General features: G+C 36.4%; 1 protein-coding gene across 2 annotated transcripts in view; it reads right to left on the reverse strand.

Moving 5' to 3' along the window:
• Positions 1 to 13,501, reverse strand: part of GRIA4 (glutamate ionotropic receptor AMPA type subunit 4) — a 219,543-nt gene that overhangs the window by 41,806 nt on the left and 164,236 nt on the right. For both annotated transcript variants that reach the window (XM_069014697.1, XM_069014706.1), the window contains exons 11-13: positions 7,539 to 7,909; positions 5,975 to 6,173; positions 655 to 902 (exon numbers count right to left, since the gene is read on the reverse strand). In XM_069014697.1, coding sequence (XP_068870798.1) covers positions 655 to 902; positions 5,975 to 6,173; positions 7,539 to 7,909 — 818 coding nt within the window. The remainder of the gene's footprint in view (positions 1 to 654; positions 903 to 5,974; positions 6,174 to 7,538; positions 7,910 to 13,501) is intronic.

Genomic DNA, 13,501 nt, shown 5'->3' on the forward strand with positions numbered 1-13,501 from the left:
ATGATGTTCTGCCTGTGAATCAAAAACTCTCCTACTTTACTGAATGCATTTGATACCATGATAAAGAAAATATTGGTGAGTTTGAAGGCAGTACTGAAATGCATAATGCTAGAAACACAAACTTATTTTTTCTGAATAAGAAGGTGCTTTAAAAAAAAGGCACTTTAATGAAGTTGCTTTAATGAAGGACTAATTGCCTCCAAGTGATGACATTTGAAAAAAGATGTTACAAGCAGCTTCTTACTCAGAAATTAGCAGTCAAGATCAATAAACAAAACATAAAATGTAGGCATATTATCGATGCAGATACTGATGCAGATAATGTAAGCATAATACTCCTACAAAGGGTTGAATTTGGTGAAAAAAGCTGATGAAATAGAATAACTGGTGTTAATTCTATTGAGGCTGACTTCAAGTAGCTAGTGTTCAACCAGTTTGGTTTTTATATGGCCTTGAAACATATGCCAACTATAGCTGCTAAATCCATATTGCAATTAGAAATGGTTACCTTTGTTGATCAAAAAGAATGAAATGGAAGAAAATAAAAATAACATACCATGTCCACACACAAAACAAAAAGAGCTATATCAGGGACATCAGGGAAGGTGGAATACTATAACAACACATTTTATATTGTTATACTATTCCACCCACCTTAATGGAGAACCCTTCGGTGTGGCTACGCCATAGCCTTTCGAATCCAGATTTCCTCCCACTTTCATGGTGTCACATGGCTTTCGTTGCTCAATGTATTCATTCATGGTGGACTCCAGCAGGAAGGCAAACTTGCCCTTGGATTTGCGGACACGAGCTACTCCCTCTGCAGTAGTCCTAGTGAACACTGATGGCTCAGCTGATTTCATGTAGGTCCACATCTTTTCATACACTGCTATTTTTGATCTCTGGAGAAAATCAAAAACAAGTTAGAACAAAAGAATGTTGCAACGTTTCAGAATGGCACTGCTCAAATAAAATCAATCATACTTAATTTTTCAGACATTTGAGGTTGGGAAAATCTTGGAGAAGGGTTTTATTTGAATTCCATTCTTTTAAAAGAGACAAGAAATAAAAGTATCAATACTATAATAGCAGATAATATTTTTAAGTTTGGCTCCCCTCTAGCAGTCAAAGAAAAAAACTCTGCAAAGCTGAATTTACTGTTAGATAAATGAAGTTCACACAGTCAATGTATGGTAAAGTGTGTTTTAGGGAATGATATATGAAATAGATGCCCACAATAAGCTTGTACTCTTAAGAGAAACAGTAAAATAATCTCCCCATAAATACTCCTCTGAATCTTAAAGCATTTCTCTAACACCCACTTCTTACACCATCAAAACCACAATAGCTTAAGTAAGATTTCTGCTTTCATAATTCAGACTCCAGAATTCATTTCTGATTCATATTCAGAAAAGCTATACAATATTTGAACACATGGTTCACAATAACAGATGAAAACAACAAGATGGACCAAATATGCTATTAAAGGACATAAAATGCCTTAAAGCATGTTTCTTAATGAATTAGGTATGATTTTAGAACTGCAGTATCAGTGGATTTATTTTAAAGACTCTGATCCTGCCAATAACTAAGAAATGTACTTTCTCAAAGAATGCACAAGAATTCATGGCTTAGAGTGCATTAGCTGGAAACTTGCCTGTCTGGGAATGCATGGAGTAACTACAGGTAAATACTTAACCAAAAATAAAACTTCTTCATAAAAAATAAAAACAAATAAAATTTTTCACTAAAAAAAGGGAAGGAAATGCTGTCAGGCTGAGAAGTTTCCCATGCTCATTAGCTTCACTCAACAACTCCTTTGCTTCCTCCAGCAATAGGAATACATACATGCAAACCAGCAGTGTGTCAGCTGAACACTACACAGTGTTTTTATAATAACAGATGGCACTTGTCTTCCCCTATGTATGCTGCAAAAAGGACTTTTTAACCTAATGCTCAAGTCAGCTTTTATTTGAGTCATGAGGAGTTTCTAGCTAAGCAAGATTTGGTCTATGAGCCTGTTCCAACACTGTGCTGAGTAGTCCAGGAAAATATTCATTATTATAAAGCCCCAAAACAAAGGGCCTTAGATTATTTAAACAAATACCAAATCATATAATCTAAGTATTATATAAATTGAAAATGGTTTTAAGAAACCTGGAACTGAGCCTTTTTATAGGTGGGAGTAATTTCCCTGAAGCACTTCTTTTTACCAATTACTGAATGATTGTATTATTACTTAGAAAATAATTTGTTAGGGACCTAAGTCTATCTTGAAAATAAGTGGCATTTAACCAAAAATGTTAAAAAAAAATACCATATAGCAGAACATCATAAATTATGCTTTCCTTTTTTAGTTTGTCTGTATGCATAATTTTATCTGTCAAATATAATAACATTCAAACCAACAACAGCTGTGTATGTCCATAATCACATCCTGACTTGTCACCCTTTCTTTCCACTGTAGTCACAGCTACTTCACATTTACATAATAGTGGCTGGGAGCAGAGCATACTCTAAGCCACCAATGCATTCTTTTTGCTTAATACTGATGTAATTTCATGGATTTAAATTGACAAAAAGGAAAAATGGAAGAGAGTAGTAATGAATCAGCCATAATTTCAAGAATATTTTCTTGCCTTTGTCTGCCTTCACTTCCAAACATTTCTCACATCTTAACGTCCATTACATCTAATTCTTTATAAAGCAACCATGTAATAGGTCACTTTCATTTAAAACTATGCAGCACATAAAACAGCTTGATTAGTAAGAGGAAACACTGCCCTAAATCAATTGAAAAAGGTTGCATTTAAATATTTTTTTTAATAGAATCTAGTTTCCTTTGCCCATCAAAATATAAAAAATATGGAAAGTCTAACAAGGTATGTGCTCTGAAAGAACATTTTCTTCTCCCAAAATTTTATTTGTTAACATTCAATTTCTACATGTCAACTCAGAGTGAAAACTGAAGAGAGAACCAGTAGATAATTTTTATTATCATATGAGGAAACATTGCAGCTTTCCCTGCAGTCAGCCAAGCTGGGATAATTTTCATGTTGGGCTTTTCTGAGTAGAACTGCTAAAACTAACTACTTTCCCTCTTAAGCAAGATGCTTGGAAAGTACAACCCTCACTGCATCTAAACCAGAAAATAAGAGAACCTAACAGCTAACAGTATCAAAGTTCCTCTTTTTCTTTATGTTGGCTTTAAAATTATTTTCTCTTTTCTGCTTTCAATCCAGATTTAAAACAGGCTGAAGAGGTGTTCAGAGTTTCTGACATTTTGATCAGAAATGACACTGTGATGAGCAAATGTCTTGAAGGCTCATCTTCAGCCAGATAATCACCACTGACAAAAACCACATGATTCTAATAACAAAAAGTGAATTGCTTCCAAACCCACTAAATGTTAGACTTGGCACACAAGTCTTGTACTATTGTTTCAGGCTAGGTGTTAATTTATGTATTATGAAAAGAGCTTTTGTGTCAATATTATCTGCCAATATTTTTATCTTTCTCCCTGTTTTGTGAAAAATATTTTCAGAAGTAGAACAGAGTACCATTAAAAATCACTATACTGTGACAGAAATTAGAAATAATTTGAAAGCAGGGCCTCAACTGCATCATTTTAAAAAAAAGTGATCAACACAGTTCAAATCTTGATTAAGCTTCAAATTTTGCATATGCAATAATATTTCGTATTTGTAGTTACTTTTAATGTTTCCCTCTGTATTTTGAAAGAAAAGAAAAAATAAAAAGAGCAACATTGATTTTTCTTCTTTTTTCTCTGAACCGTTCAAGATTGAAGTGAAAGAAGGGCTGTTGCATAGACATTTTTACTTCATTATAGTGTCTTCTCTTTAAAATGAGAATTTGCATAAAATATTGAAAAAGTTTCTGTGTTTATAGGATGATTTAAAAGAGCCATGAAATTTTTGTGACCAAAATTTTTTCTACATCAAAATATCTCATGACTTCAATTCAATGGCTTGTACAAGTGTTATGAAACTCTTAAGAAAACAATTCCAGTCCTATGTTCTCTATTGTTTCTTTGGGAATTAATTTTTGCATATCACCTAAAAAATTTGCAAGCACTAGATACTCTTGAAAATGCAACAAGTTAATAAATACAACACTATGTAAATCTGACTGGCCATCAGCATCATGTTTTATCACAGCTTCATTCTAGTAGAATGAACAATTTGTACCCATATATTGCGGTTACCACCTCAACTTATGATGAACTGAGACTGGAGTTTCAAGAATTAAATACCTAACTTTACACAAAAAGAACTAAAGAAGTCTTTAGGGGTGAGCCATAGGTGAATATAAATAATCAATAGGATGAACTATGCTCATTAAAAAACAGGACATCTGGCTGTATCAGTACCAACATATTTCAATTCTTATGTGGGCCTTCTACATTTTGATACCAACATTTTTGTAGACATCTGGAATAAAAACAGGGCTTCTAGGGACCACAAGATGAGTTTCTACCACTTGGGATAAAAAAATACAGCTCCCAGAGAGCATCTGTAGCGTATGTATATATATTGTGTATACCAACACCCTGACTATAGAGTAAGACAGGTGCCATTAGAAACTCGTCAGTGAACTGTATCCATTAAAAATGAGGCACCAAGCACCCTAGCCATTTCAGCTGGATCCCTCTAGAGTTCAAGTAAAGAGGCAGATACTTTAATGTGTGATTTATTTCTACATAACACACATGTCCCACACAGCATGCACAGGGCTGCTTTTCTTTCTCCAGTGTCAACAGAAGAAATCTGGAAAACTGGGTTAAACTGAACTCTTTTATCAGTTTCTGGATGTGATGGTCCAATCACTGTGTGTTTCTTAAGTGAAATTTGTATCGTATCAATACTGTTTTTGCAGCTAATAGAACAGATTTGCAAGCTCTTCTATGGGGATATCTGTTGCAATAAAAAGGTTATTTCACTTGAGACACTGCCTTTAAATGGATATTGTCTATAGTTTCCAAATTGCATTGAAAATTTTATTAATGGTTTACTGAGTTCAACGTGGCCAAACTGAAAACAGTGAAGGTGTGCGTGAGTACCTAACACAGAACTCTCTCCTTTCAAGTAGGCAGTACGAAGAAATTTCCATTCCATCTTCCTGAAATTCCAAAAACTCCTTAATCTCCACATTTCACATAAATTATGACCCTGTGTCATAATATAGCTGTGTAATTTTCAAGGAAGTGTTACTGGCTCACAGCATTTCTGTGTTCAAACACTAAACTCACTTCAGTCAGCTGAACTTAACGTTCATCTGCTGAACACATGAAATAAAGCAGGAAGGACTGTTTATTATGTACTCCTTGTGATATCTGAGCTCTGTGCTTTCCAGCTGGCAAATGATGAGGATTACATACCAACCACACTAATGCAGGAGAGCAAATGAAAATGAAGTAATCAATAGAGACAGCACAGGCATATGAATGGCTACTTAGGCTATTTCCTAATGCTCCACCCACATCCCCTCGAGTTAAATTTTCTTTTTATTATCCGTCTGAAAGTCAGCAAATTAAAAAATGCATTTCCTGCCCACCACCCAAGACCCTAAAGCAAAATGCACACAGCCAAATCCATAAGCAGAAACAAAACCTGCAAGACTCCATGTTACCATCACAGGCTTTCAATGCTGCACATCACTTCAGTACTGTAGCTTCAGATGAATCAATAGTGCAATGCTGCTTTAATTATCACTGGCTTCAGTATCCCCCTGGGCATCTCTTTTGCCCAGGGTGACAGGATCAATAAGCTTTCCACAGATCAAAAAAACTGAAATCTCCAACAAATGGTCTTGTGGGGGTAAAAATGTAGCTGAAGTATTGTAGGAGGTACAAACTATACTGCATATAATTGCAAAGTCACATTATTTCACATTTCCAAGCATCTTATGAGAGCAGTTGGTAGGCATAGCTGCTCTAATGGACGTGCCAACTTACTCTGAAGAACTCTTTGGTTGACCCTGAGTCCAGCGTCCCGTAAGCAATTTCAGTTTGTTTGGCGAGGTCTTCTGCACTCTCTATGGGTGAGACCATTCGCTCAACAGTCAAGAAAGCAGCGAGGTTAGCAGTGTAGGATGAGATAATGATGAGCGTGAAGAACCACCAGACACCTCCGACAATGCGACCTGAGAGGGATCTAAACACGAATAAGATAATGCACATTTTCCTGTCTCTTGAGCCACAAAGAGAGAGAGAGAGTGAAGGCACCATTATTGCTGAACATTAGTTATTAAGTAACAATCAGTGGGAGGAGGATCATTTGCATTTGAAATATTAATAAAGGCTTCTACTCTTGAATCTTAATATCTACAGTACAGTCCACTGTACTAATGTGTATCACTGCTCTTGAACAGTAATCTCAGTGTTCCTATTATTTCAGGACATGCCTAAAAACAGGAAAAAATTGTCAAAAATACTGGATAGGTAGTCTCTTTTTGGAGACAAAAGTAAAGCATGGTAGCTGCAAATCAGTAGCTTTCTCTGTTTCCTCTTAAAAAAAATTGCCCATGGATTATGCTGGCTCTAGGATTACAATGTTCCTGTCACCCAAACTTCTCAAAAATTCCACAAGCTACCACAATCATTTGAACATTCACATTTTTCTTATTTAAGAAGCAAGAATTTTGTAGTGAAAGAGATATTTCTGTTAAGTAAAAATTTATGTTTTCCTTTTCAGTAACTGTGATTTGACGAGAAGGTTGCTGAGGAGTAATGTATATCCACTCTTAGTCACTACCAGTTTTATTGCTACCTTCAATAATAGAAGGATTAGGCCAATGCTGACTCAACAATTCACTGCAAATGGCTAAAATGAAGCCTTTAAATTTGAAGGATTGGGTCATAAGGTTTAATTAAAAAGCTTTAGTTAGTGCCCACTAAAGTTCCAGAACATCTTAAAACATTGAGAAATTCAGGACTGCATGTATTAGACTAATCATGTACTAGATAATCATATATTATAGATTAATCATGTATTATAGGACTAATCATCTACTAGATCTGAGGCATGTGCTCTGTAAGGCACACCTGAGCAATGCAGCGTGGCTTCTCAGAAACAGAAAGTCAAATATTGTCTCTCACAGACAGCAATATTTGTGAAGCAGCATTGTAGAACTTGAAAGGGAAGTGGGACATTCCTTGATGAAAGGCAGATGTTTGGCACAACTGTGTGCATTTCATGGTTGCAACACAATGGAACTAATCTAGCAACAACACAGTTCTTCTGAAGTCAACCCAGTGAATTTCCCCTGTGAGCACCTGCTGTTTCTGAGAGCTGTTCGTGGTTTATGCACATTGACATCAGTAAAATAATAATAATGACTGAAATTCAAAGCAGATTATCTGCTGCTCTTATCATGGCTATTAAAATTAAAAAAAAAAAAAAAAAGAAAAGGCTTCCTGAAGAATGAACTTCAAAACATTACCAGGAAAATTAACGAAGGAAGATTTTATGCTTCAGTGTGGAAGATAAAATGCAAATGTAAAAAGATTTGACACAAACCTTGGGGAAATATCACATCCTTGTTGCATAAAGGCACCCAGGGAAAACCAGAGGCTGTTGAATATGCCAAATTCATTGGGAGGCTGGTCACTGGGTCCTTCTTTCCCATCCTCTGGTTCTTCTGTGTGCCACTCATATGGACTAAACCTGCTAACTAGGAACAGGACCACACTGACACCAATGTAGGCAAAGACTATGCACATCCAGATCTCATACGCCAAAGGGTCCAAGAAGGAAAACACTCCCGGTTTAGATTTCTGGGGCTTTTTGATCATAATGGATATCCCCAAACTCATAAAAGGTTTAGAAAAATCAATGACCTCTTCTCGTACCAAAGTGATGGTCAGAGGCGCAACAGCAATCTCTGCTTTCTATAAAGAAAAAAAGAAATATAGATGTATAGATTAATTGATGTTGGCTTACACACTTGGCTAAGCAGCTAATTCCAAAGGTTTGTTATTAACAGCAGGACACTGCGGCTTAAATGCTCTTTGTAGCATTTTTCTCTTTCTTTCTATCACACTCTGCATTTACTCAATATGCTTTCAGTAAAACATACACATTGCAGGTTTTGATTTTACAGAATTATGCAAATACTTAATTTTTCCACTAAGGAGAAGACTCTTAAATCTTACAGAGGTGAGCAGCAGTGTAAGAAGATCATTTTAGGCATTAATTTAGATTTAAATAAAGGAATTCAAGAAAGAATGGAAAGCGAGAATGACCCTATTGTCACTGAACATATAGAGATTTTTTAAGATCCCAGAAACAGTAATTAGTTGTCATATTTTCATAAGAAATAATAATATTTGGAGGTAAAGCAGTTCATAGACTCAAGAAAGCTCCAAATAGCATGAGGCTGCAAAAGTGATTGACTGTTGCTGTGATTCCACCAAAATGCACAGATGTGTCTCAACGGAAGGATAGTTCAATAGGACTGAATCAGATTTTAAAGAGCAAAAAATGGCAAGTACACAGGGAAGAGGTTCACAAAATCCTGTGATAAAAGGATAAAAATGTGTGCTGAATCCATTCCCATTAGTGTCAGGAATATTTTAAAATGTGTTTCTAACATGTTTTTAGGATGAAGATGCCAATCTTGAATGAATCATTATTGATGGAGGTGATTATGGCTGCTAATAATGATGACTGCATGCACTATAAAATACTGGAGCTAAGCTAATGGATAGTTTTTGTCATTAGGGATGCTACATTACATTAAGGATTGCTCCTTGCCTAGCCTTGCCTTTTACACTAAAGCTGTCATTACAGCAGCACTTCAGAGGGGAATTGTATGGGGACCTGGGTCAAAGGATGCACCTCTGAGAGGGGAACAGATGCAAGAGCTGCTGAAACCTTTCACCTGTTCGTCATCATGGTGGTGTGTCTAGGTACAGTCACAGAGCAGAGCCCATGCTCTGTGACCAGTGTGGACTTCTATACAGCTTATAGGCTCAGGAGAGTAACTGTATTTTGTGAAAACTTTGTTGTTTCAATGAGATTAAAACATGCTGAAGAATAAGGACGTGCTCAAATAGTTTAATCTGTTAGGTAAACAGCCTGTGTGCTAAAGAAAAGAAAATATTGAAATGGAGGGTTTTTTTGTCATCTTACAACTTAGAAACAGGTAAATGCATTTAAAATAATATGTGGTTTCTATTTTATGCACTAATTCATATGGAGTTACATATGTTTTATGGAATTTAATTTTAAACCAATATTGCATAGTTAAAATTTAAACCTGTTTTGGCAGCTTTGCAATTGTGAATAATTCAAAAGAACTGACTCACTCCAGTGCAATGTCCCAAAAATGCAAATTTGCATTAAGATTGCTATATATCAGGTTATATCTGTCATTCTGAAATAGTTGTGATGCAAACACTTAACAAAATTTTATATAAAGTAATTATATTTTAAGCAATGCATCTAAAATCATAATTTTGCAAAGGTATCAGAAATTACCTCTGGTGCTAACTTCATGGGTAAACATTATGATAACAATGCTAATTCTCTGAATTTTAATTTACATTTTGTTGTACAAAGCATCTTTAAAAATTTAACTTCTTGATGCCTTGTGATTACCTAAGTCAGGCTGAAATAGATATTTTATGAAAATAGCTATTATATGAAGAAGGGTAACATGTCTAAAATATATTTTTAAGTAGCCTGAATATTATAAAGTAAACTTAGTTTCTGCAGTCTAAAGACTGTAGGATGGTCTGAGCTACTGGCTTTTCTGCATATTTTTGTTTTTCATCTAACTCATAAATAACTTTTCTCCAGAAGAATGGTTTCCTTCTTCAGAGTCAATGTCTTTTGTGTTTCTAAATTTTGATTACTGAGAATGCCTAATGTGGAGTCCTTGAAATTAAGTGAAAGACTCATGGCAACTGTGATCTCTTCCTGCCAATCTTCTCTGTGTTTGTCACATAGTGGTATCATCATTAACTCAGTGTAAATGACAGACCTGGTCACTGATCTTCAAAGGTGTTGGCTAACAGGTGTTTTTTTCTGTCTGCAGATTTCTATCAGGATTAAAACCCAAATCCCTGGGGGGTGTTAGTTTTCACAGTGTGAGTTGGAAAAGTGACATCACCATTTTAGAGTGAATTTAGGAGATTTTAAATACCTACTTAGCACACTGCATATTATATGTGAAATGCTGTATAGGATTTATCTTACCAAATTTAAATGCTCAAATAGGATATGCAGAATTTGAACAACATCAGAACTAGCTGCCTGCAGTACTTGAAGGAGTTAAAGAGGAGAAATAGGAACTTAACCCATTTTTTACAATAGTGATCTGGTATCAGATAATTCAGAATGTAGATAAATCCATTTCATGCCAATAAATGTAAAGGGACAATATATAGCTAGGTCATAATTAAATGCCAAAAAAATGGAGAAACTGCAGCCCCCCAGACTGATCATATTATTCTTTTTGTAAGTCTACTGTGTGCTATGTAAAGCCTGCATAAACTCTTCATTGCGAAAGCTAAATAATGAAAATAGCTGTTCATGGTAATTATCAGCATTTGTGCTTTGCCCAGTTAATGTACACCATATAATTATGGATTTAAATGATTAACAATATAACCATGGTGCAAAAACAATTAATGATTTTGTTGCCAGTGAAATCTGTTTTGACAAAGAGTAATGATACTTCACAGTTAAATCAACTGCATCCGTAACAGCATTTCAATCAAGGCTCCACCACTACCAAGTACAGATGGATTCTGGATCCTGACAATATTATACAATGAGACAAGATTGATTCTGATGGTGAGAGACATTTTCTTTTCCAGAACATATCATTATTATAACCTTGTGAATAAAATATATGCTTGGTCCAAGTATTGTGAAGGTAGTAAAGCTATCTGAGAAAAATCATGCAGAAAGTGATTTCAATCTGAGAAGCTCATGGCTTCCGAGATTTTCAGAGAAATGAGTTGTGATCTTTTCTGTTAAGCAGTGAAAGAAAAGAATTCTGTGTCAGGAGAATGAATATTTAATTGGAGCTGACTGCTAGTGAATTTGGAAACACCTGTTACATATGCTTAATGGCATTTCATCCCCAGCCAGCATTTCTCCTGTGAGATAGATATCAAGGCAAATAGAATCCACATGGATTATTGCATGCATTTGGATACATCAGGGACAAGTGACCAAGATTTCCTGGTAGTTTTTAATAATGTGCTAAAAACAAAACAGGAAAATAAGCAACCATCCCCACCACAGCATTCTGTACAATCTTAGCAAAACTGTACCCCACAGCATTTTATATGATGTTTCCTCTGGGACACGATGGAAAAATCAACCACAGATTTTAGGAAATGACTAAGCTTCTCTGTGCAGCAACTGAGGGTCCGGGTAACAGACCAATCTCTGGTCCATACAGGTCTTAAGGGAACATGGGATAAAATTTTCCTATGCCCACTCTCAGTAATATGGATAGGGCTAAGGGGCATTGGGGTATGATGGTAAGATCAGGAGAGCAGAGGAACCCTTTTTGTTGTACAGAAAAGCTCCAATCTCACTGGCCAGCACAACACTGTCTGTTAATCCATTAATGTGGTAGGGAATTAAAAGCTGTAAAATGTTTCCCAAACAGATCATCTCGTCAACTTGCTAATTCAGTTGCAAATTCTCTCTCAATCCTGGCTGCACATAAAAAGCGTTGCTTGAAACACAGCCAGCTACTCAGACTACTTGTGTTTATGATTAGGGGATCTATCAGAGAAGATGAACACACTCTTCTAGCAGAGCTTTGCAGAAAAGTCTCTGGCTGACTGATTTTTCTGCTTTCTCTATGTGGAATAGGCCTGGGAACCTGATGCTCTGTAAATCATCTGGCAAGGACTCAAGGAAGTTTCAGGGAGGATGCTCCTGATGGATTCCCTGTGGAAATCTTTAGCAGAAAACTTTGTAAGTAACAGAAAGAACAATTTCCTTCAAAGCTACACCTGTAAAAGTACATAAAGCACACTTGGCGTAGCTCTTGGCCCTAAGGCCCAGGGGCACTGGACAGACCACATTGTTGCCGTGAAAGTCACCCGACCTCTAAACCTGCATGGATGCATTCAAGCTGCTTATAGGGAAAGGTCTCTCCTCAGTCCCAGCGTCCAGCTGGGCTCAGGACTTGTTTTGGACAGTAATTATGGGCCAAAATTATACCAGAGACCATTCTTGCAACTTAGCAGATTAATGAGGCGAATTCCAAAGCACAGGGACACTCCCTGGTGCCACTGATACACTAGGATAGATAAAACCTCAAGGAGTCTTATGACAGTGGAGCAAATGTACTGGGCAACAGATGACTTCAATAAAAAAGCAGCTCCAAGAGCTGTGCTGCAGCTCATTCCCAGGGCCCAGTCCCAGACTCAGAGAGACTGCAGCCTTCCTAAACAGTGAGCTGGAAAGAGCCTCCTCTTCACTCTTTTCCATTACAAAAAATGAAGTGTTGGCCAGGTATTCTGGTTTGTCCTTCTTCATGTGGGTAATTTGATACAGGTTCTTCATGCCTGTGAGCTTTACTGATTTCAGCTCTGTTAACAGCTGCAGGTGTTGACACATCTGCGTGAGCTTCATAACAGCACTTTTGTGTGTTTCAGTCTAGTCCTAGGGCAGCTTGGGTTTGATAAGGTTTAAGATAAAAGAAGGAAAAAAAATACCCCAAACAAACAGAAAATGAAAGCGTAATATCAAGTTTCCTCTATAATTTTTGACTAGATGATAGGCCACTGAAACTGTACATTTGTGCAAAAGGATTTTCTCATAAATAGTAAAATTTCTTGGATTATTGAAAAAACATTCTACTATAAAACAGTGCTTGGCCATTGATGTCCATGAGTTTGCTATTGCAATTAAAAGCCAGAGAAGGAGTAACCTCCATACTCGATAAAATAAGTCTGAAAAATCTTTTTCTTTTAATATCCTAAGAGTTGAGGTGCTTTCAAGCCACTGAAGTAGATATACATGTTTGGTGAGATTCAGTGTTTCTACTCTTTAAAGACAAAAGTGAGTTTGGTTCCTTCATGAACTTCTAAGAACATGGAGAGTTTTGTGAACCTGATATAACCTTTTCATTCCTGTGGGGAGGGGAGATCACTGAAATTCTGGGGCATTTCCCACACTCCTACAGCACAGAAACTGTTTCATTCTGCAGAGTCCCTTGAACTGATGCTAATGGAGAATTTGTCAGCTGTACTAAACTGACAGAAGGGAACTGAAATGGAGCTGCTACAAAAGCCATGAGGCCTTTGCCACATATGGCCCAAACTGTCAATGGAATTGTGAAAAATGCAACTGGGGATGGATCAAAAGGTATGCAGGAATTTTTTTATGGGGAAGCTGAGGCACGTTATGAGTTCTTGGTGGAAATATTTGCACTTGAGTATTTGAGGATTTTTTTTTTTTTTTATTCCATCACTGAAATGAAAAGTTTCCCTAAGAATTCTGAATTG

This window comes from Aphelocoma coerulescens, chromosome 1 (genome assembly GCF_041296385.1).
Source record: "Aphelocoma coerulescens isolate FSJ_1873_10779 chromosome 1, UR_Acoe_1.0, whole genome shotgun sequence".
NCBI classification, from domain to species: Eukaryota; Metazoa; Chordata; class Aves; order Passeriformes; family Corvidae; genus Aphelocoma; species Aphelocoma coerulescens.